General features: G+C 39.4%; 2 protein-coding genes across 2 annotated transcripts in view; both read right to left on the reverse strand.

Moving 5' to 3' along the window:
• The window catches only part of LOC127238815 (zinc finger protein 664-like), a 120,686-nt gene extending 104,483 nt beyond the window's left edge, over window positions 1-16,203 (reverse strand). Inside the window, exon 1 of the mRNA XM_051207560.1 lies at window positions 16,060-16,203. The gene's annotated coding sequence lies outside the window, so the exon portion shown is untranslated. The remainder of the gene's footprint in view (window positions 1-16,059) is intronic.
• The window catches only part of LOC127238528 (zinc finger protein 420), a 31,626-nt gene continuing 12,113 nt past the window's right edge, over window positions 5,107-24,619 (reverse strand). The window contains exons 2-9 of the mRNA XM_051207139.1: window positions 22,950-23,034; window positions 21,224-21,350; window positions 18,541-19,789; window positions 16,423-16,573; window positions 16,060-16,200; window positions 11,423-11,479; window positions 9,045-9,171; window positions 5,107-7,886 (exon numbers count right to left, since the gene is read on the reverse strand). Of these exons, the coding sequence (XP_051063096.1) occupies window positions 5,881-7,886; window positions 9,045-9,171; window positions 11,423-11,479; window positions 16,060-16,200; window positions 16,423-16,573; window positions 18,541-19,789; window positions 21,224-21,350; window positions 22,950-22,955 (3,864 nt within the window). The 5' untranslated portion in view covers window positions 22,956-23,034 and the 3' untranslated portion in view covers window positions 5,107-5,880. The remainder of the gene's footprint in view (window positions 7,887-9,044; window positions 9,172-11,422; window positions 11,480-16,059; window positions 16,201-16,422; window positions 16,574-18,540; window positions 19,790-21,223; window positions 21,351-22,949; window positions 23,035-24,619) is intronic.

Below are 24,619 nucleotides of genomic sequence, written 5' to 3' on the forward strand. Positions count from 1 at the left end.
TTAGATACTTTCTTTCACTGCAATTTTATGTATTCTAACAGAAACAGCTGACAGCCTTGAAGGGTGTCTGTTATAAGTTTCTCATCCTTATCAAAAATGTCTAATGGGCCAGGCGATGGTGGCACACGCCTTTAATCCCAGCACTCTGGAGGATTTCTGTGAGTTTGAGACCAGCCTGGTCTACAGAGTGAGTTTCAGGACAGGCTCAAAAAGTTACACAGAGAACCCCTGCCTCAGGGAAAAAAAACAAAAAAACAAACAAACAAACAAACAAAAAAAAAACCCAAAATGTCAAATGGTACAAGATGGATCAATTCATTGAGGAATCAATAATTAGCTTTGGGACGAATGGAGATCACATGTCTTGATGTTTAAATATTACTTCTTAAAAATTGATCAAGAGTTTAATCCAATCACACATTCACAGTGCTTTTACTAAGTGATAGGCAATGAAGAGTACAGTTCAGTAGACCCACTTCCTTTAAAAACTAAAGTCTTCTTTAAAAGCATCAAAGGCTTTATTTTATTTATTTCTAAACAAGGCATTAGATTCTATAAAAGTAAGGGTTGCAAAGACAGTATTCTGCCAGACATCAGAGGCTCTAGCTTGTGAGGCAGGGATCTCATGGCAGCTATTGCTTATTTCTACCCTCCACTGTCTGAGTTCCACTGCTGGGTTTCTTAATTTTCCTCATAGGGTTGTTCTCAAGTTCACTCTGTACACTGACTCCTGAGAGGGGAGTTTGTGTGCTCTCTACTGACAAGACAAGGAAGGCTATAATATGAAGATATGCATTTAAGGAAGGCAATTACAGAATCATCCTACTTCATTTACTCATGTTAAAGTTTGTAAAATTATTCCATTCTGATGTCAGCACAGCCAAGTAAAGTTGCATTCTGTATGAGCATTGTATGACCATAATTCAGGTGCAGTAGGCACAGCATCTTCTAACCACCAGAACAGGCAGGATGCATCCTGGGACCAGGATGCTATACTAAGATAAATGACCGGGAATACTTTCAAGTGGAATTGAATATTGAAAAAGCATTCTCAATTCCTGTTTTCTCTTTCACTTGAAGCCATCACCATTCTCTTGCTCATTCCCTAGTCCACCCTCCACTTTCTCCTCTCCACATTCCAGGGGAATTTCATTTGCTCCTGACAGGTGACCAGGCCTACCCTGCATATAATAATGCACGTGTTCTGTGAGGTAGTGAATGAGGCACCTTAGAATTTTTAGAAAGAATACAAACATCTGACACGGTACTGGGCTCAGTACACGAAGAAAACACAAAGTACAGATATGTGGGAATGACTTCCAATTGCTATTCCTTGTCAGAATCTTCAGCATATTTGGGGAGAACTTTCAGTTTGCAGATCTTGACCCACTGAGACCCGTCCCTTCAGTACAGCTGCAGCTGTCAAGCGGCCCTGGACCCGCTCTGCACAGACTCCCCACACGCTTGCTGCCAGCCTAGACCAGAACTGCATCCAGGAGGACGCTGCACCCCGGATCTGACCCCACATTCAGAGAAAAGACAGGCAGCATAACCTCGATTTGACTACTGCCCTCCCGGGCTACATTCTTACACCAAACGATAATAGGTGTCTGCTATTTATATAAAATATGGGATTTTTTTTTTTTTAAATGCAATGGTGAGCGCTGTCCCAGAAGCAGATAATAAGGATGCTTCCGGTCACATCACTTCTCTTGAGAGACCCCGGTCTCAGAAAATGCCTGATCTGAAGCCCCTACACAATCCTTAAGCGTCCTGGATCTGAGCCTCAACACAGAGAAAGAAACACACTGTGCATTTGGGACCCGAGCCTGAGAAAGAGGCAACTTTCCCTTGAACCCAGAGCCAGATAAAAACACCCTAACTTTGAAACTAGCTCCAAAAGAACACACTTGGCCCCTAGAATTGGAACCTGTAAAAGAAATTTGCCTAAGCCCTAAAATTGGAGCCCAAAAGTCAAAATAAACCACAAAAAGAAACCGTTTGGCCCATAACACTGGAGCCATCTCTGCCCCAGACACAAAACCAGCCAATCCCTGAGCAGGGAAACTGGAGGAATCCCAAGAAGTAAAATAGTAACCTCCAGTCTAGGTGACCTTTCCTGCCCAGGGAAACAGTGAAGTAGTAACCACTAGTCTAGAGGTATAGACTTTAGTCCTAGGAAATCGTAACCCCTAGTAGTTATGGACCTTGACATTTTTGCAGACCTTTCCTCCCAGGGACAGCCAACTTTCTTCTCTATAAAAAAAAACCCTCCCCTCACCCCTTGCGGGGGGTGGGGGGGCTCTCCTGCTCTGCTCCTGATGCTGTTTGTTTATTGTTTTTTTTGAGGCGTGGCTTGTCTGGAACTCACTTTGTAGACCACACTGGCCAGGAACTTGTTGAGATTCACCTACCTCTGCCTCTGAAATGCTGGCTTAAAGGCCTGTACTGCCATGCTCAGCTCATCAGGTAATACTAAGAGTCAGGAACTCTTCCTTTTTTTGTGTGTCAATTAGTATTTATGTGGGAGCTTTGCTCTTAGTTTTTCTCCGGAGTTCTGGTAGAACCCTGTCAGTGTGGTCATGGGGTTGTTTTATGGGTGGCGTTTTACACCTGCTTCACTCACATTGCTACTGATGTTCTGTTTACCTATGTGCTTCATGTTATTTAAATGAGGTATGTTCTATTCGCCTGGTATGTTATATTCACTTTTTAAAATATCTTACATGTCAGTTGGTCATTTCTATCACGTAGACTTACCGGTGGGTTATTGTCAAGTCACCACAAGAGGACAGATGGTAGTGGCACACACCTTTAATCCCAGCACCCAGGAGGCCTGATTCTGTCTCCTCTTTCTGCCTTTTCTCTGAGGAGGCAGACAGATCTCTGTCAGTTCAAAACCAGCATGGTCTACAGAGAATTCCAGTTCAGCACAGGGTACACAGCAAACAACAACAAAATAATAACAACAAAGTTATGTACAGTTGGGCAAGGTCACGAAAGCCTTTTTGTTTGTTTCTCTTTTTCTTATTAATTTATTTTTTACATTCCAATCCCAGTTCCCCCTCCTCTTCTCCTCCCATTTCCTCTACCCCCGCTCCTCTCATCTTCTCCTCAGACAGGGTAGACCTCCCCTAGGAAGTCTACTAAGTCTGTCCCATCATCTTGTTTAGGCAGGACCAAGGCACCTCTCCACCCCAATACCCCTGATCTAGGCTGAACAAAGAATAGGCTCCATTAAGTCAGTTTGTGCATTACTGTTAGATCTTGGACCCATTGCCAGTGGCCTCACATATTGATCCAGTCACACCATTGTCACCTATTATTAAGGGAGTCTAGTTCAGTCTTAGGCAGGTTCCCCATTTGTCAGACCTGAGTCAGTGATCTCTCACTAGCTCGGGTCACTTGATTCTGTGGGTTTCTGCATCATGGTCCTGACTCCTTTATTCATAGTATCACTCCTCCTTCACTTCAATTGTACTCCAGGAGCTTGGCCCATTGATTAGTTGTGGATTTCTGCATCTGCTTCCATCTGTTTCTGGAAGAGGGTTCTAGCTTCTCTGGGGTTGTGGATTGTAGGCTGGGTATCTGTATCTTTTGCTTTATGTCTTGTATGCATTTATGAGTGAGTACATACTTTGTCTTTCTGGTTTTGGGTTACCTCACTCAGAATTTTTTTTTCTAGTCTGTCCATTTGCCTGTGAATTTCAGGATGCCATTGTTTCTTACCACTGAGTAGTACTACATTGTGTAATATAATCACATTTTCTTTATCCATTATTCAGTTTAGGGGCATCTAGGCTATTACAAATAATGTTGCTATGAACACAGTTGAGCAAATGTCCTTGTGATGTGAATGTGCCTCCTTTGGGTATATGCCCAATGGTGGTATTGCAACATCTTGAGCTAGGTTGATCCCTAATTTTCTGAGAAATAGTCATACTGTTTTCCACAGCAGCTGCACAGGTTTGCACCCCTACCAGCAATGGAAGAGTGTTCACCTTTCTCCACATCCTCTCCAGCATAAGCTGTGATTGGTGTTTTTGATATTAGCCATTCTGATTCAACATTTCCTTATGTGTCTTTCTGCCATTTGAGATTGTTCTGTTGAGAATTCTCTGTTTAGATCTGTACTCTGTTTTTAAAATTGGATTAGTTGGTGTTTTGGTGTCTAGTTTCTTGAGTTCTTTGTATACTTTGGAGATCAGCTCTATGTCATATGTGGGGTTGGTGATGCAAGAGAGGATGCATAATAGAATATAGATGATATGAAATTACAGAGTGGGTATAACGTGGCAGGATGGTTCAAGTATGTAGTGTAGTGAAGAGAGGCTAATGAAAGATCAACTTAAGACGTCCATGAAGAAACTACATGGGAATTTATCATTTTGCAACCCAAGTAAATAATACAATAAAAGAGGATAGTAGAACACATGTGCTATATATAAGAGAATGGGACATTGGATAATGTGTGCTAAATGTTTAACTGGGGATGGGGCAGCCCTGGAACTCACTACCAGGATGATCTCAGACCATCCTCTTCTTGCCTCTGCCTCCTGAGTACTGAGATTAGAGGAATGCACTATATAGGCTGGCATTATTATGAATTTTTGAGTGTTGAGCAAGATAAACAGTTCTAAGGTTGTCTTTTTTTTTTGTTTGTTTGTTTTTGTTTTTCAAGATAGAATTTCATTAAGTAACATCTTTGGCTGCCCTGTATCTAACTGTGTAGACTACAATGGTCTCAAACCCACATGTATTCACCTTTACCTGCCTCCTCAGTGCTGGGATTAAAGTCATGTGCCACCACCACTGCCAGGCCAAGATAAATAATTTTATTACACCTTCCCCAGGGACTGGAGACATGGCTTAGTGGAAAAGAACACTGGTTGCTCTTTCAGAGGATCAGGGTTCAATCCCCAACACATGCATAGGAGGTCACAACTGTCTAGAACTCCAGTTTCAGGAATCTTATGTCTTTTTCTGGCATCCACAGGCACCAGGCAAACATACAGTATACAGAAAGTATTGCAGGCAAAACACCCATACACAGTTTTTTGTTTTTGTTTTTTTTTAATTCACATTTACTACTGCAGATTTTTATTTTGATATAAACTCTGTGACATTTCATAAGATTTAAAATTTCATTGAAGGCTTTTTATTTTTTTAAAAAAATAATTTATTTAACTTTTTTATTTTATTTGCAATGGTATGAAGGTGTCAGATCTCCTGAAACCAGAATGACAGACAGTTGTGAGCTCCCATGTGGATGATGGGAATTGAACTTGTGTTCTCTGGAAGAGCAGCCAGCACTCTTAACCTCTGAGCCATCCATCCAGCTCCCTCATTAAAGGCTTTTTACAAGTTTATCTTTTATAAATAATTTTGTACCCTCAAAGTCCTATTTTTTAAAAAATAATTTATATTTTATTTTGTATACATTGGTGTTTGCCTGCAAGTATGTCTGTATGAGGAAATCATATCCCTCAGAAGAGGAGCTTCAGACAGCTGTGAGCTGCCATCTGGGTGGTGGGAATTGAATCCCAGTCCTTTGGGAGAGCAGCCAGTATTCTTAACCATTTCTCCAGCCTCCAAGTTTCTTTTTTCTTTTCTTTTCTGTCTTTCTTCTCCTCCTTTTGTGTGTGTGTGTGTGCGTGTGTGTGTGTTTTGAGACAGGGTTTCTCTGTATTGCTTTGGAGCCTGTCCTGGAACTAGCCCTGTAGATCCACCTGCCTCTGCCTCCTGAGTGCTGGGATTAAAGGCGTACATCAGGTGTGCACCCCCAATGCCTGGTGCCTCCAAGTTTCTTATCTTTATGTTTCTACTATGTATACTGTTGGGCTTTATAAGCTGAGAATACAAAAAGAATGCTATGTCACATTATTTACAACAGTTATTTTTCTCTCCAGTGTGAACTCTCTGATGCCTTCTAAGATTGGAAAGGTGGATATAGGACATGTCACAGTTTTCACATTTGTGAAGTGTCTCTCCAGTATGAATTTTTTGATGTGCTCTGAGGTAAGAGCACCTGGTAAAAGATTTGTCACATTCCTTACAACTGTAAGGTCTCTCTCCAGTATGAACTCTCTGATGTGTTCTGAGATTTGACATGTGGGCAAAGGATTTGTCACATTCCAGACATTTGTAAGGTTTTTCTCCAGTATGAAGTTTCTGATGTCTTTTAAGATTCGATATCTGATTAAAGGATAGGTGACAGTCTTTGCACTTGAAAGGTTTCTCTCCAGTATGAATTTTCTGATGTATTTGAAGACTAGAAATCCTGAGAAAGGACATGTCACAGTCTTTACATTTGTAGGGTTTCTCTCCACTATGAATTTTCTGATGTGCTCTAAGATACGAGTACATAGTAAAAGACTTGTCACATTCCTTACAACTGTAAGGTCTCTCTCCAGTATGAACTCTCTGATGTGTTCTAAGATGTGAGTTATGGGTAAAGGATTTGTCACATTCCATACATTTGTAAGGTTTTTCTGCAGTATGAATTTTCTGATGGGCTCTAAGAGTTGAGAGTGTAGTTAAAGATTTGCCACATTCCTTACATCTGTAAGGTTTCTCTCCAGTATGAACTCTCTGATGTGTTCTGAGATTTGATTGCTGGATAAAGGATTTGTCACATATACCACATTTGTAAGGTTTCTCTCCAGTATGAATTTTCTGATGGTCTCTAAGAGTTGAGCACTCAGGAAAAGATTTGCCACATTCCTTACAACTGTAAAGTTTCTCTCCAGTATGAACTCTCTGATGTCTTCTAAGATGTGAGCACTTGGTAAAGGATTTGTCACATTCCCTACATTTGTAAGGTTTCTCTCCAGTATGAATTTTTTGATGTGTTTTTAGAGTTGAGTTCACCGTAAAAGATTTGTCACACACCTCACATTTGTAAGGCCTTTCACCAGTGTGGATTCTGTAATGCCTTTTAAGATGTGATAATTCAAGGAAGGACTTACCACATTCTTCACATTTATAAAATATCTCTAAAGAATGAGTCTTCTGATGCCATCTAAGGGATGAATAGTGTGTAAAGGCTCTGTCACACTCATTGCATTTGTAAGGCTTCTCTCCACTATGGAGTCTGTAATGTCGTCTGAAATGTGAAAGCTGATGAAAGACCCTGCCACATTCTTGACAACTACAATGTTCCTCAGCAGTATGGATTTTCTGATGTGTCCTGAAACTGGAATGGTGGGCAAAGGATTTATTACATTCCTTACATTTATAAGGCTTCTCTCCAGTATGTATTTTCAGATGGCTTTTAAGAGCTGAGGACTGTCGAAATGACTTCCCACATTCTTTGCATTTGTAAGGATTCTCCCCAGTATGAAGTCTTTGATGTATTCTAAGATTTGCACATTGGTTATAGGATTTGCCACAAATGTTGCACTTGTAGGGTTTCTTCCCACTGTGAATTCTCTGATGTACAGAGAGGCTTGAGGCAGTACTGAAACATTTCCTGCATTTCCCACACTGGTATGGTTTCTCTCCAATGTAGATTGGTTGTTGTAAAAGACTGTATGCAGAGCTGAAGTAGTCATCATACTCTCCTTGTCTGTGCTCTTTCTTTTCAGTGTAGAGTCTCTGATCTTGAGTAATATTGGAAAGCAAATTTAAGGGTTTCTCAAAGTCTTTAGATTTGCAAGGTTCGTCTCCAGTGAGCATGCTTTCATGTCTATCTGGGTTTGATGAGTTAGTAGAGGCATCGCTGTGGTTACTGCATATGTAGTTATTAGAGTTTTCTGTAATTTCAGTTGCTCTATAAATTGCACATGTGGAGGGGTCATGAAGCACTTTGCCAAGCTCATTACACTGACAACACTCCTTTTCAGTCTTCACATGGTGATGGACAGGATCACATTTGCAATAGTTCTCTGTAAGTGAGTATAATTCATATTAAAACCAAGGCTTGTTCCAAGATTAGATATTTGATAAATGACGGTATCTCTATGTTCTCTCTTAAGATAAATCAACCTGCAACTACTTGAACATCTTTTGTTTTTTTTCACTGTAATTTGTATAGTCTCACAAATACAGCCTGACAGCCTTCAATGGTCTATGATTAATAGGAGATAGCTCATCCTTATAAAAAATGTCTAACAGCATAAGATGGATCAAATAATTAAGGAATCAGCATTAGCTTTGGGGTACAGCTTACTGATTGATTATATTTAGAAAGCATGTCTCTATTTTTAAATATTTCTTCTTAGAAATTGATAAGAAGAGTTTAATACAATCCCAGGTTCACAGTGTTTGTACTTACTAAGTGATAGGCAATGAGGTTCAGAAGACCCAATTCCTTTAAAAATTAAAGACTTACTTAAAAGCATCACAGAGTTTATTTTTCTATCTAGAGAAACACATTAGATTGTTTGAAAGTAATGGATGTAAAGACAGTATTCTTCCAGACATCAGAAGTTCTACATCATGTGAGGCAGGGTTGTCATGGGCAGCTATTGCTTATTTCTATCCTCCACTGTCTGAGCTCCACACACTGCTGTGTTTCCTAACTAACTCTTAAGGTCATTCTCAAGTCCACTCTGTACCCCAGTTCCTGAGATTATTTCCCAGAAGGGTGTCTGTGTTCTCCACTGGGAAGAAAATGAAGGATGTCGTACAAGACACATAGCAAGGAAGGCAATTACAGAGTAATACTACGTCATGGGCTCATGTTAGACTTAAAAGTTTGTAAAATTATTCTAATCTGATGTCAGCATAGTCAAATAAAATTGCAATTTGTACTAGTATTAACTCACCATAGTTCAGGTGTAATAAGACACAATGTCTTCTAAGAGTTACAACAGTCAGGATGCATCCTGGGGCCAGGACACTACACTAAGTTAAATGATCCAGAACACTTTCAAGTGGAATCGAATATTGCAAAAGCATTCTCAGCTCTTGCTTACTCTTTCACTTGAATCCATTGCTGTTGTTCAGGTAATTCACTAGCCCTAACCCTAACCCTAACCCTACAATGCTAGTTAGTACATACAAAGGATGAGTTATGAATTCTAGAAGAAAAATGTTCTCACCGACAGAGACCAGGTTGCTGTAATTCTCCAACATCACATCAATGTACAAAGCCCTCTGAGCAGAGTCCAGGCATTCCCACTCCTCCTGAGGGAAGTCCACTGTCACATCCCTGAATGTCAACTGACCCTGAAACAAAAAAAGTACAGTTTGATAACATGGTCCCAGGAAATTAGGAATGAAGATGAGTAAAGACAATTAGTCAAAAAAAAAAAAATTTCTAATATAGTCACATTGTATAATGGATTTTCTAACTCTGTAAAAACAGGATGATATAATAGTTTCACAAGCAATATACACGAAACAACAGACATTTAAGGTCTGGACACAGTTATCTTTCTGGTATGGATGCTGTAAATATATCACACAGAATTACAGTGTACATATCTCAGAAGGAAAATAGTGATGAGGAAGTGTGCTGTAAATGCTGTACCTGTAGATCATGATAAGATATTGACACTTAATTCTGTGCATTCTTCAGCCTTAGATGATTGTACTCTAATATGCTCAGTTCATATGTTTAAACTCTAGGTCCAATGCCATTCCATTAAAAAAAAAAATGTTGTAGATATGAAAGGCAGAATTCATGACTCACTTTATAGGCAAAGAATTTTGGCTGTTTTTCCACAGTAACAATGAGTGTAACCGCACTATATACTGTCAATTTTAACACTAACATATGAGATCAAGTAGTCTATGGGATTATTTTAATAAGAATATTTGAGCCCTGCCAGGCAGTGGTAATGCACACCTCTAATCCCAGAACGAGGGAGGCAGAGGCTGAGGCAGGTGGATCTCTGTGAGTTCAAGACCAGCCTGGTCTACAAGAGCTAGTTCCAGGACAGCCTCCAAAACCATAGAGAAACCCTGTCTTGAAAAACAAACAAACAGACAAACAAACAAAAGAATTTTTGAGTTCCAACCAAGCAGATAGAAAAATCCACATCAACCACATTTCTTATAATCTAAAATTTTGCTAAAAATAGGCAAAAGACAACTAATTATTATCTAACAATTTCAGAAGTTACAAATATTGAGGGAAATACAAAAACCACATCAAATAGTGTTTTAAGTTCCAGCTAAGCATGTACATGTAAGTGCAGTTAACTGTGGATGCATTCAGAAGTGACACAGATTTCCTGTGAGTAAATGAATATATTAAATTCTGTGAGAATTATACTCACTTTCAGTGCTTTGCAAATAAAATATAGCACAGAAGAAAATCAAAAGAAAATCTGAGCTATTGCAATCTGAATTTTGTAGTCCTTAATGTGTCCTTTTTAATACTTATGATGTATTGAACAGTAGAGAATCTGTACCAGCAACATTTTGGATAGGGGCTCATACCTAGAATTTACTGAGAATTACACCAAGGAAATAAAAATGACCTGAATAGACACTTTTTAAAGAGAAACACAAATGGCCAATAAATACTTTAAGTCTTCAGGATCCCTAAAATGCCATTATGGAAACACAAACTAATACTACTTTGAGATACTGCCTCACCCCAGGGAGAATGGCTGTCATCAACTAACCTGACAACAAATGTGGGGGAGGATGTGGAGAGAAAAGAATCATCACTAACTGCTGCTATGTGAGGGGGATTGTAAATTAATATAGCCATTGTGGGAATCAGTTTGCAGATGATTGAAAACATCTGAAGACAGAACTCTAATGTATGACCCAGCAATATCACTCCTGAGGATATAACCTGAGAACTTCACACCCCAATACAGAGATGGTTACATTACACCCTGGGTTCATTGATCCGTGACTCATCATAGCAAAGTTTTATAATTAAGCAAATTGTCTATCAGCAGGTGAAAATGGAATGACTTAAAATATGCAATATTAAGTGAGGTCATACAGTGTCAGAAAGAAGAAACCACATCTTCCCTCATATGTAGAATCTAGCCAACAATATGTGTATATGGAAACAATGTCCACATGGGCACAGCAGAACATAGAGAAGACAACAAGAAAGGTTAAATATCAGGGTTGAGGGAGGGCTGCATGCAGGTATGAACACCAGTTATGAATAAGTGTATAAAGCTAAGTGCTTTTCTAGTTTTAATTCTGTCATTTCTTTTTATCTTTTTTTTTGTAGTAGACAAGTTCATAAAAATATATTTGATAGTGAAAATATAAAATCCCATGTGAGGCTCCAGAGCTTCTATTCCTTATGAGGACTCTGACTGCATAAAAGTACATAGCATTGCATATTCTTTACGGCTGGTTAATTGCAGGGTGTGATGCTTTTGTTGTTCATTTGAACATTTTTCATAATAAGATGTAAAAAAATATCAGAAGCAGAAAATGAAAGGCTTGAAATGTCAGAATATATAACATTTCTAGAAAAATAGTGGACATTATCACTGACCTGGGACATGCTTACTGGAGAATCAGCCATTTCTTTCTGTTTCTCTTCTGAGTTTCTCTTTCAGGACTTGCTTCTCTATCAAATAAAGGAGTCAAAAGGAAAAAGCAAAAGTTAATACTGAAAGAACAATGTCAAATCACATGAAAAGCAACAGAATACACCAGGTGTCCGGTCAGTGATACCAAAGCCAGAAGACCATGAAATGACATTTGAAGGTTAGAGAAACAAACAAACAAACAAACAAAAACAAACAAAAACAACAACAAAAAAGCACTATTAACCATATAGTTTCATTCAGAACAATTCTATATTAAAATTGTTAGAGATGTAAATGCAGTTCAGGGTATTTATGAAGTAAAACAATTCATTTTAACAAAGCAGGACAGCAGACAATACATCAAAGGCAAAATAGATATAGGAAAATTAGAGAAGGAGTTATCCATGAGACCGTGGGAAATAATAAATTTCATGTGAAGAACAGATAGAGACAGGAGAAATGGGAAACAGTCATCTATGAGTAAGATAGCAAATCACTAAATCCACAGAGAAGAAAAATACTGCCAATAATCCAAATAGCAATAACATAAAAAACAAAAGCATAGGAGATAAACAAATATCTAGCCACTCTAAAAATCAATGTAGAGAATCCTCAATTAAATAAATATAGCACATAACCCAGCTGTTCCACTCCTTGGCATATGCTCAAATTCAACTGACAGATACTTGCTAGCCATGTTCATTACTGCTCTATCCACAATAACTACAAAAAGGAAACAACTTAATTGTCTGATGGGGGATGTCCTTCTATATGCTGTAATGATGATTAAATGCTTATTGGCCAGTAGCCAGGCAGGAAGTACAGGCAGGACTACCAGACTAAGAGAATTCTGGGAAGAGGAAAGGCAAGGAAGCCATCACCAGAGAGGGAGCCGCCATGTGGCCACCAAAGGAGTAACATGCCAGACCATTATAGGTAAGCCACAGCCAAATGGCAATACATAGCTTAATGAGAAGTCTTAGCCATCGGCCAAACAGTTTATAATTAATATAAGCCTCAGTGTGTTTATTTGGGACTAAAGGGCTGTTGGACTTAGCTGGAGTGAAACTCTGTCTTCAACTGACAAATGGATAGTGAAAATATGACTCACATATACTATGCAATATTATTACCTGTAAAGAAAATTGAAATCATGAGCTTTGCTAGTACATAGATGGACTTAGAAAAGATCATATTGAGTGAGGTAATCCAGATCCAGTAGGACAGACAATACATGTTCTCTCTCATAGGAAGTTCTTAGCTCCAAATCTTCAGATGTGAATATACAACCTGGAGTGACTGCAGTAGCCAGAAAATTAAAAAAAAAAAAAAAAAAAGAGCACTGTGGGATGTGGGGGAGCAATAGATATGGGGTAACAGGGAACAAGTGATCTGAAGGGGGAAATGGAAAAATGTGGAGGAATTTAATTATGGAGAAGGGACAGATATAAAACACTTAAGAAGGAGGGTAAGGATGTTAAACAATCATAAGGAATCCATCAATTCCTTCAGTATTATCCATCTATGAAAAGTGCTTACAATACATGTAAGTCTGAATATGCATATATATTTAGAATATAAGTGATAACACTGATAATGCTCCCCACAAGAACCACTGATTTTCTAACAAAGCCACCCACACGAGGCATGAGAAGCCTGCTTTGAATTTGCCACTGCTCTCCAAGAGACTCCCAAAACATTATAGGCTATTGCTGTAGCCCATGGGGGACTCTCAGACACAAAAGATGAGTCCCTATTGTTGAAGAAATCATATAGTTAGGTCACAAAAGTGGGAGGACTTGAGATGAATCAGAACTTAAAATGTTCTTCCTGCAGATTAGCTTTTATGGTACAAGAAGGAAAATTCGAGGTTCCAGTGGGAGCCAGTCAACATTTCTCCCCCTTAATGACACCCATGAACCAGAAAAAATGATCTGCACTGCATGATAACCCTGAGGGTACAAGAGTGGCACACAAACATGGTGGTAACCAACAGCTTCTTAAAAAAAAAAAAAGACCCTCATCACAAGAGGGAAGTCATGATTACTATTGGAAACCTAGCCAGTTTCCCTAGGGTTAGTGAAGTCGGGGATCTTGGAGGAGACCTTACAAACACCATTTTACTAAATCAGCACAATCCCTATCTGTATTCTAAATATTTTCCTTATTCCCACAAATATATGTAGTTCTCACCCCTCATCAAACAAAGTTCTTTTTAGACACATGGAGATTATTTTAGAAAACCACAAATCAGCCAAAATACAGAGTTATGATGCTCAGTCCCCACTGACACATAAACAACACAACTCCTTCACCTAGGCTCAGGGATCACTGAGAAAGGGGAGGGGACATTGTAAGAGCTGGAGGAACAGGATGTTTGCTGAGATTGTGTCTCCTAGAAATGTCAGAGAAGCTACATGCACGAAATTGTACAAAATGGCTGCCTAAACATGAGCAGAACAAGGACAACATCAAAAGACACATTAATATGGAAGGGAGAAAGCTCACTAGGTCTCAACCCTGGTCAAACATTAAGGAATTCTGAGAGCTGGAGAAATAGTCTTCCTCAGAGAAGAGTATACCATATGGCTATCCAATACCAAATGCAGACTGAGTAGGTTGTATTTTTATGTTTATGAATACACAAAATATACAACAAGAATGAAAGAGCAGGTTATTAAAATAATGCCTATATAAAGTCAAAATTTTTGGATAATGTAGATTTAAAAATTTACAATTTTGTTTACTACTGCTACTCACATAATAAAACTTAATAGGGGCCTAGAGAGATGGCTCAATGTTTCAGATCACCTGTTGTTCTTTTAGAGACACTTCATCAAAATGTGAATAGCAAATAAAAAATTAGGAGAGAGAAAACAAAATTTAAAATACTTGAGCTAACTAGAACAAGGGAAGACATTTCACACAGACAGAATGGAGCACAGTATTTTAAAACCTGCAGTATTTCTGAAAGTGGTTTATATAATCAGTTCAAACTTCATGACATTTAAATGTCCCACAATAACCTTCAGAGAAATAGTAAAGGAAAATGTAGAATTTATGTTGACAGCCCCAGGAAAATGTCGTAATGCTTGAGCTATTCCAGTGGGATTCCAGATCAGCCCATTGCAACAGAGCATCGGATCCAGAACAAGCCCAACAGTAATGATCAGGTGAACATCACCAAAATACCAAAAACATGTGTCACAGACTAGATAGCCTCTTCAAACAGTGGTATTGGGGAAAGTACCTATCCACATATAAAAACATGAATCTGGGTTCAAGTCTCTCCTACCACACAATGAATCACAGACCTTCATGTATGATCTGAAACCATGAACCCTTCAGAGCAACATAAAGGGGCAACACCTGATACAACCGCAGGAACTGACATATAGTACTGTGGAAAAAAGAAATTCAGGAAAATACAATTAAAACTATGAAGAGACAGCCTACACAGAAGATACATTTATTGGCTATGCGTTTATACTACAATGGATAAAAACTCAGAATCTATCAAAAAAAAAAAAAAAAAAGTACAAAGGGAGGAAATAATACTACAATCCATAAATAAGCAAGTGGGTTGAACAGGCCATACTCAACAGCAGCTCTATTTTTTTATATTTTTTAAAAATTATGCCTTTTAATTTTAAAATAAATCACGGAGGAAAACACACAAATCAAGTGTATAATATATATCTGATGAGTTATCACTAAGCAAGTACTACTCATATCAAGAAAGAAAACTTCAGTCAGTAATTTCATGGCCTCTCTAGTCTCTACTTCCTTGCTCTTCAAAGGGATCATATACCGCATTAAATTATAATCATTTTTAAAATTTCTCAATAGTTCACCCCCAACCTTGCATTAGCCCTAAGTAGCATTTTCTAGCCTCACTCATTATGCTTTTGTGGCGCTGAAGTCTGGACCCTGAGCTTTGCATACGTTAGGCAAGCTTTCATCAGCCCTAGCTCCGGACCCCATTACTACCTGCCTCTACCTCCCCTGTGGTGGGATTAAAGGTGAGTGCCACCAAGCTTGCCAAAGACATTTTTCAAAATGGTCTGTATACACCACATACGTATACGTGTCAGAAGAAAATTTAATGTTGGATAAAAAGTTTAAGAGTTAATTCTTACAATCATACCCATGGAACTCGCAAAAAATATACTTGCGGGTTCAGTTGCATTTGCAGGCGTTCATTTCATGACTAATATATAAAAGCTCTTTGGGAATACCAAATTCCTAGTTCTATGTGCCATTCTCTTGAATAGCGAAGTGGTTTAACACGAATATTAGCATGGATGAATGTAAATTTGAAGAGCTTTGTCCTTTCCACCATAGCAAAGTTTGCTGTGTTTGCAAACATCAACACATAAATTCAAATATTCTAATAGGTTATTTTTATGAGACTATTTGGCAATCAGAAGATCAATGAAAAAAAATTAGGATTGGTCCAGGCCATATAATTTGAAATTTACCGACAAGGGACAGGCATCCACAGCAATGTCTCTCAGCCGGCTTCCTTAGTGACAGCAGAGAAACTGCTCGCACCCCCAGTCCCCTCCCTCCTGGGTCCCAGCCCCGCAGCTCCTCTCACCTGGGAGGTTCCAGGGCCGCCGGGCTGCGGTTCCCGCCACTGCGCTGCTGACTGTGACTTTCCCAGGCCGCTCCGCGCGGAGACTGCGGCTCCGGAGTTTTCAGGTCCCCGCGGCACCCGCCGTGCCCTCCGCACCCAGATCTGCAGCACCGGATTCCACACCGTGCAGGACCCGGAGCAGCGACAGGAAATGGTAACTTGTCTTTGCCTACTGAGTCCACTTCCCTATCCTCTCACTAGTTTTCCCAGCTTCCGCCTACGTCACTGCTATAACCCCTCCCACTTCTCCATCCTTTCCCCCTATATCACCAGAACTTCAGCTTCCTCCCAACAGCTGTTTCCGGTTTAGTGTCCCCGCCCCACTGAGACCGGTCCCTTCAGCACAGCTGCAGCTGTCAGGCTGCCCTGGACCCGCTCTGCACAGACTCCACACACGCTTGCAGCCAGCCTAGACCAGAGCTGCATCCAGGAGGACGCTGCACCCCGGATCTGACCCCACAGTGAGCTCTGAACCCTAAAGACAAAAGGCAGGCAGCATAGCCTCGACTTGACTGCCAGCCTCCCGGGCTACATAGAACAAATGATCACAGGTGAAATTCAGATGCCAGCGTCCCATCATGACGCTGAGAAGCAAAACCGAATACTGCAGTTGTATCTTTGGAAGAGACATTTCAGGAACTTGGATTTTGAAAAGAAACAGGTGTCTCAAAAAGTCAGTGATCAGCGCATTGCTACCAGCCCAGGGCTGAGTTCATCCCGTGCGGTATGGCTCTTATCACTAGATAGCGATCTTTTCACTTTACTAACCCAGACACTTCTAAGTTAGGTTTCTGTGACTCATGCTTAAGATGCTTTTTAGATAAAATATAGGATCTTATAAAGCTGAAATGGTGAATGCAGAGGTTCTTGCTGTCCCAGATGCAGGTTTTTATTATTAATACCTATTAGAACTCCTGCTACACACACCAACTGGTACCAAATAGTCAGCCCTGAAAACATGCATATAAGTAACATATGTATTAAGTTATTTACAAATATATATATGTATATGTACATACATATATATGCATTCAAAAAGACAAGAAAAAGATGCCATGAATTTGAAAGTTAGCAAGGAGGGTAAATGGGAGGATTTGTCTGAAGGAAAGGGAGAGGAAGAATGTTCTTATAAATTCAGGATTAAAAAAGAAAAAAAAAAAGAAAAGAAAAAGAAAACAAATGAACACACAACAACAAACCCAAACTAAAACCAAAAAGAACAAAAATGTTATATACCTGGGAAATGCAGACTGGGACTCCTTTAAGCCTCCATCCATCACACCCTAGATACAATGTCAATCATTATGAATAATTACAGGTCTTTATCACTTTTTTAGTTTTACTACATTTTGTCCTTATTATGATTTATTTTATTTATTTCAAGACAGGGTCTATGTATTCCTGGCAGTCCTGGAACTCACTAGACCAGGATGGCCTCAGAGTCATAGAGTTTTTCTTGTCTCTGCCTCCTGAGTGCTGGGATTAAAGGCATGCACCAAATAGCCTATCTTTATCATAAATTCTTGTATGTTGAACAATTTTTTGTTTGTTTTTTGAGAAAAGATTTCCCTATGTAACAGTCTTGCTGTTTTGGAACTAGCTGTGTACCTTAGGCTGGCCTCAAACTCACAAGTGTCCACCTGCCTCTGCCAGGATTAAAGGTTTGTGCCACTACTACCCATCTAAGATAAATGATTTTATTACAGCATTTCCCAGAGGCTGGAGTCAAGATTTAGCGGTTAAGAGCACTGGTTGCTCTTCCAGAGGACTGGGGTTTAATTCCTAACACACACATAGGAGCTCACAACTGTATATAATTCCAGTCTCAGGGAATCTTATGTCCTCTGATGGCATTCACAGGCACCTGGCAAGCCAGCAGCACATTGGGCAAAACACCCATATACATTTAATAACTTCAATTATTATTGCAGAATTTTAAAAAATATAACCTCTGTGATATTTTCGAAGATTTAAAACTTCAGTATTTCTATTATTGTAGTTGTCTTTCTTGTTGGACTTTCTTTGGACCCCCAGCCCCCAAAGAATGACACAAAGATTTATTATTAGTTATGAAAACTTGGCCTCTAGCTTAGGATTGTTCCCAACCTGCTCTTATAACTTAAAGTGACTAACATATTCTGTTAATCTTTGTTTTGCCAATTGGCTGGCGCTTTACCTCTCTTCCATTCTGTAAGTCTGACTCCTTCCATGTCTTGCCAGCATCTTGTGCCACACCAGATTCTTCCCAAGTTCCTTTCTCTTCTGAGAAGTTCTGCCTATTTTCTCCTGCCTAGCCATTGGCTATTCAGCTCTTTATTAAACCAATCAGATGGTGCAAAGACACATCTTCACAGTATACAAAAATTTATCCCACAACACATTACATAGACTGTTGGGATTTATAAGCAGAGAATACTGAAAAAAAAAAAAATGCTATGTCACATTATGAGAAAGGTATTTTTCTCTCCAGTGTGAACTCTCTGATGTCGTCTAAGACTAGAAAGGTGGATATAGGACATGTCACAGTCTTTGCATTTGTAGGGTTTCTCTCCACTATGAATTTTCTCATGTGCTCTGAGGTTGGACCATCTAGTAAAAGATTTGTCACATTCCTTACAACTGTAAGGCCTTTCTCCAGTGTGAACTCTCTGATGTGTTCTAAGATTTGACATGTGGGTAAAGAACTTGTCACACTCTGCACATTTGTAAGGTTTCTCTCCAGTATGAAGTTTCTGATGTCTTCTAAGATTTGAAAACCGATTAAAAGACATGTCACAGTCTTTGCATTTGTAAGGTTTCTCTCCAGTGTGAATTTTCTGATGTATTCTAAGAGTAGAAATCCAGAGAAAGGACATGTCACAGTCTTTGCATTTGTAAGGTTTCCCTCCAGTATGAATTATCTGATGTGCTGCAAGATAGGAGTACATAGTAAAAGATTTGTCACATTCTTTACAACTGTAAGGTTTCTCTCCAGTGTGGACTCTCTCATGTATTCTAAGTTTTGAACGTTGGTTAAAGGACTTATCACATTCTGCACATTTGTAGGGTTTCTCTCCGGTATGAATTATCTGATGTGCTACAAGATATGAGTACATAGTAAAAGATTTGTCACATTCTTTACAACTGTGAGGTCTTTCTCCAGTGTGGACTCTCTGATGTGTCCTAAGATTTGAACGATGGTTAAAGGATTTGTTACAGTCTCCACATTTGTAAGGTTTCTCTCCAGTATGAATTCTCTGATGTACAGTGAGGCTTGAGGCAGCACTGAAGTATTTCCCACATTTTCCACACCGGTGTGGTTTCTCTCCAATAGAAAATTTTTGTTGCAAAAGAGTGTGTGTAGTGTTAAAACAGTCACCATATTCTCCTTGCCTGCATTCTTTCTTTGCAGTGTAGACTCTCTGATCTTCAGTAATGTTGGAACACAAATTTAAAGACTTCTCACAGTCTTTAGCTTGGCAAGATTCTTCTCCATTGTGCATGCTCTCATGTCTATCTGGGTTTGATGAGTTAATAGAGGCATCCCTGTGATTACTGCATCTGTAGTTATTAGACTTTGCTGTAGTTTCACTTATTCTATAAAGTGCACATGTGGAGGGGTCATGAAGCACTTTGCCAAGCTCATTACACTGACAACACTCCTTTTCAGTCTTCACATGGTGATGGACAGGATCACATATGTAATAGTTCTCTGGAAAATGAGTGCATTTCAGATTAATAGGGCTTGTTCTGAGACTAAACATTTGATACATGATTCTCTCCCTAAGCTCTCTCTTATGAAAGTCAACCAGCAAATACTTAGATATTTATTCTTTTACTGTACTTTTATGTATTCTTACAAAAATAGCCTGACAGCTGTCAAGAGTCTATGATATAACAAATATCTCATCTTTATCAAAATGTCTAACAGCACAAGATGGATCATGTAATTGAGGAATCAGTAATTAATTCTGGGATGGAGCTCACTGACTGATTATAGTTAGAACACATGTCTCTATGTTTAAATATTACTGCTCAGAAATTGATGAAGTTTAATATAATCCTAGATTCACAGTGTTTGTACTTACTAAGTGATAGGCAATGAGGAGTACTGTTCACAAGACACAATTCCTTTAAAGTCTTATTTAAAAGCATCACAGGATGTGGGGGGCAGAAGGAGGGGTGGAAGGGAGAACTATGGTTGGAATGTAAAATAAAATAAAAAACTGGAAAAAAAAAAAGCATCACAGGATTTACTTCTTACCCTAGAAAAATATATTAGATTCTTCTAAAGTAATGGATGTAAAGACAGTATTCTGCCAGACATCAGAAGTTCTACATCATGTGAGGCAGGGTTGTCATGGGCAGCTATTGCTTATTTCTATCCTCCACTGTCTGAGCTCCACACACTGCTGTGTTTCCTAACTAACTCTTAAGGTCATTCTCAAGTCCACTCTGTACCCCAGTTCCTGAGATTATTTCCCAGAAGGGTGTCTGTGTTCTCCACTGGGAAGAAAATGAAGGATGTCGTACAAGACACATAGCAAGGAAGGCAATTACAGAGTAATACTACGTCATGGGCTCATGTTAGACTTAAAAGTTTGTAAAATTATTCTAATCTGATGTCAGCATAGTCAAGTAAAATTGCATTTTGTACTAGTATTAACTCACCATAGTTCAGGTGTAATAAGACACATGTCTTCTAAGAGTTACAACAGTCAGGATGCATCCTGGGGCCAGGACACTACACTAAGTTAAATGATCCAGAATCCTTTCAAATAGAATTGAATATCGCCAAAACATTCTCCGCTCTAGTTTTCTCTTTCACTTGAAGCCATCACTGTTGTTTAGCTAATTCACTAGCCCATCCTGATGCTCCACATTCCAGAGCAATCTCATTTGCTCCAGACACATGACCAGACCTGCCTTGCATACAATAATCCATGTGTTTTGTGAAGTAGCCCGTGACCCATGCTAGAATTTTTAGAAAGAATACAGACATGTAACACAGTACTGGGCTTAGTACATGAAGGAACACAAAGTGGAGGAATCTAGGAATAATTTTCAAATTGTTATTTCATTCAGAATCTTCAGCATATTACATACAAAGGGTGAGTTAGGGGTTCTATAAGCAAAATGTTCTCACCCACAAAGATCAGGTTGCTGTAATTCTCCAACATCACATCAATGTACAAAGTCCTCTGAGCAGAGTCCAAGCATACCCACTCCTCCCGGGAGAAGTCCACAGACACATCCCTGAATGTCAGCAGACCCTGAAACAAAAATTATAGTTTGATCACATGATACTACAATCAGTCAAAATGCAGAGTTGTGATGCTCAGTCCCAGCTGACTCATAAGCAACACAACTCCTTCGATTCAGGCTCAGGGATCATTGGGAGGGAGGGGTGGGAACATTGTAAGAGCCAGAGGAACAGGATGTATGCTGAGAATGTGTGAGAAGCTACATACATGAAATCATGAAAATGTGGCTGACTAAACATGAGCTGAACAAGAGCAAGACCAAGAAACATGCTAACATGGAAGGCATAAAGCTCACAAGCTTCAACCCTAGTCAAACATGAAGGAACTCTAAGAGCTGGAGAAACAGTCTTCTGTAGAGAAGAGTACACCATATGGTTAACTAATACCAAATGTTCATCCCAGAAAATATGTAGACTGGATAGGTTTTATACAGATTCCAACTGTGCCTAGTCAGTGTTCATATTCAAGTTGCTAAACAACAACCAATGCATTTTTCAGTAACTTCTTGAAATGTAAATAGGTAGTATTCCATAAGCAAAAGGTTTAAACAGACTACAGGATTCAAGAAAACAGACAAAAAAAAAAAAAAAAAAAATGCATGTCCAAAGATACAAAACACTGAGAAAGAATGAATTTTTCAAAATGCTATGACTATGGAAAACAGTAAAGAGGTCTGATGATCATAATTATAATAGTGACAGGAAAATCAAAAGTATCAAAATACGAAATTAGGAGTAATAGCAATGGATACAAGGTCTACTAGTTAGAAAATCATTTGATCAATTGATCAACACCGATACACGCCACATCCATAGCAGATAGAAAACAGGAGAACACATAAGAACACGAGGAAACAGGCACAACATTGCCTCATGGTTCTTTTCAGACACGAGGAGACAAGTGCGAAGGAAGTCTGTCTTCTCCAAGACTCCAAGCAATTCCTCTCACGATCCTACTTGTGTATGTTACAGAAGAACCCTGAAAGTACCGAGGAAGAGCAAAGAGCCAGAAAATACTAAGAGGATCAAATGTAGAGGTGATCTCACAGTGCATTACAATTACAATGGAAACCACTTGGGATTGTCATGGCCACTGACAACAGGAGACATCCTTAGGAAGACAGTGCAGTCTGTAAATATACTTCCTGATTTCTTATAAAACTATGTTGCTATTATTTTCAGAAATGGACACATTAACAACTAAAAGGTAGAGGACATGCTAGAATACCAAAAGCTCCAAGATTCTGAAAATAATAAATAAACCTAGAGGTCATAATTTTGGTTATTTTATAATACATTTCTAATACATTTATAATACAAATCATAGAAACAAAGACCAATCAGTACTGTTATGAAGACATGATTAGTGATGTGAATAAATATGGACAGTGTCATTCACGTGCATACTCAAATAAAACTTTTATTACTTCCTAGTATCAATTCTTCTGTAGAACCTGTTCTCACACAATAGGATAATCTTGAGATCTTTCTCAGATAAGTCTCCAGAATTATTTTTAGTGGAACAGAATGTGGCCAAATCTGATTTCCTGTCCCACTTCCACATTCACTTGATCCCCTTGCCACTCCAGCACCAATCCCTATACCATACCTGCATCCTTAGCCACTGTCTCCTCTCTCCTTCCAGGCCCCTTTGTTCTGCTGCACAGGTGACAGGTCTGGGTGATTAGTGAGCCCTGTACAAGAGAAAGAGATTGTTCAGGATGTCCCTGAATTCATTCCTTCCTTTCTTCCTTCTTTCCTTCCTTCCTTCCTTTCTGAGCCTAACTTCAGAAAATGTTTTTAACTTTTTTTTTTTTTTTAAGATTTACTTACGATGTAAAGTGTTCTGCCTCCATGACAGAAGAGAGCAGCAAATCTCATTATAGATGGCTGGGAGCCATCATGTGGTTGCTGGGAATTGAATTCAAGACTTTTTGGAAGAGCAGTTAGTCCTCTTAACCTGTAAGCCATCTTTCCAGACCCATGCACCTGGATTTCCTTCCTTCCTTATTTGTTTGTTTTGTTTTTTGTTGTTTTTGTTTTTTTGAGACAGGGTTTCTTTTTTGCTTTGGAGCCTCTCCTGGAACTAGCTCTATAACTAGGGTAGCCTTGAACTGACAGAATTCCACCTGTCTCTGCCTCCCAAGTGCTGGGATTAAAGGTGTGTGCCACCACCACCATGTGGCTTATAATGCGTTTTCTAACTCTGAGAATACTGTGACCTCATACCATAAGAAACCATACTGTGCTTTTCCAGGCTCTAAGATACACATTAAAAACACAGCACAAAAATACATATTTCGTTTTCCCTTTCTTTTATTGAAGTTCCTTTTCTTTTTATGAAGTTCTGGCTGTCCTGGAACCCACTATGGAGACCATGCTGGCCTTCAACTCACTGATAACGACCAGCTTCTGCTTCCTCAGTAGTGGGATTAAAGGTGTGTGTCAACAATCCTGTCAAAGACATTTTTTAAACTGTTCTATTTTCATCACAATATGTAAGTGTCAGACGAAAACTTCATGGCAGATAATATTAACTTTTAAAAGTTAATGTTTCCAACCATAATATGGAACTCGCAAAAAAAATATAGTTTTGGATTCCATTACAGGTGTCCATTTCATGACTAATACATAAAAGCTCTTTGAGAGTCCAAGTCCCTAGTTCTCTTGAATAGCGAGGTGGTTAAACACGAAAGTTGGAGTGGATGAATGTAAATTTGAAAAACTTGGTCCTTTCCAACACAGCAGAGAGAACTGTGTTTGCAAATATCAAGGCATAGATTCAAATATTCTATTACATTGTTTTTATAATATTTTGGTAATGAAGATCAATGAAAAAGAAGAATCAGAGTTAGTACAGTTCCTATGATCTAAAAATTTCCGACAAGAGAAAGTCATCCACAGCAATGTCTCTGAGCCCACTTCCTTACGGACAGCAGAGAAACTGCTCCCATCCCCGGTCCCCTCCCTCCTGGGTCCCAGCCCCGCAGCTCCTCTCACCTGGGAGGTTCCAGGGCCGCCGGGCTGCGGTTCCCGCCACTGCGCTGCTGACTGTGACTTTCCCAGGCCGCCCCGCGCGGAGACTGCGGCTCCGGAGTTTTCAGGTCCCCGCGGCACCCGCCGTGCCCTCCGCACCCAGATCTGCAGCACAGGATTCCACACCGTGCAGGACCCGGAGCAACGACAGGGAACGGGCACTGCTGTCTGCAGCTCCTCAGTCCACTTCCTGGTCCTCGCTCATTAGGTCTCCCAGCTTCCGTTTACATCACTGCTCTAACC

This window comes from Phodopus roborovskii, unplaced genomic scaffold (genome assembly GCF_943737965.1).
Source record: "Phodopus roborovskii unplaced genomic scaffold, PHOROB, whole genome shotgun sequence".
In the NCBI taxonomy this organism is placed as follows: domain Eukaryota; kingdom Metazoa; phylum Chordata; class Mammalia; order Rodentia; family Cricetidae; genus Phodopus; species Phodopus roborovskii.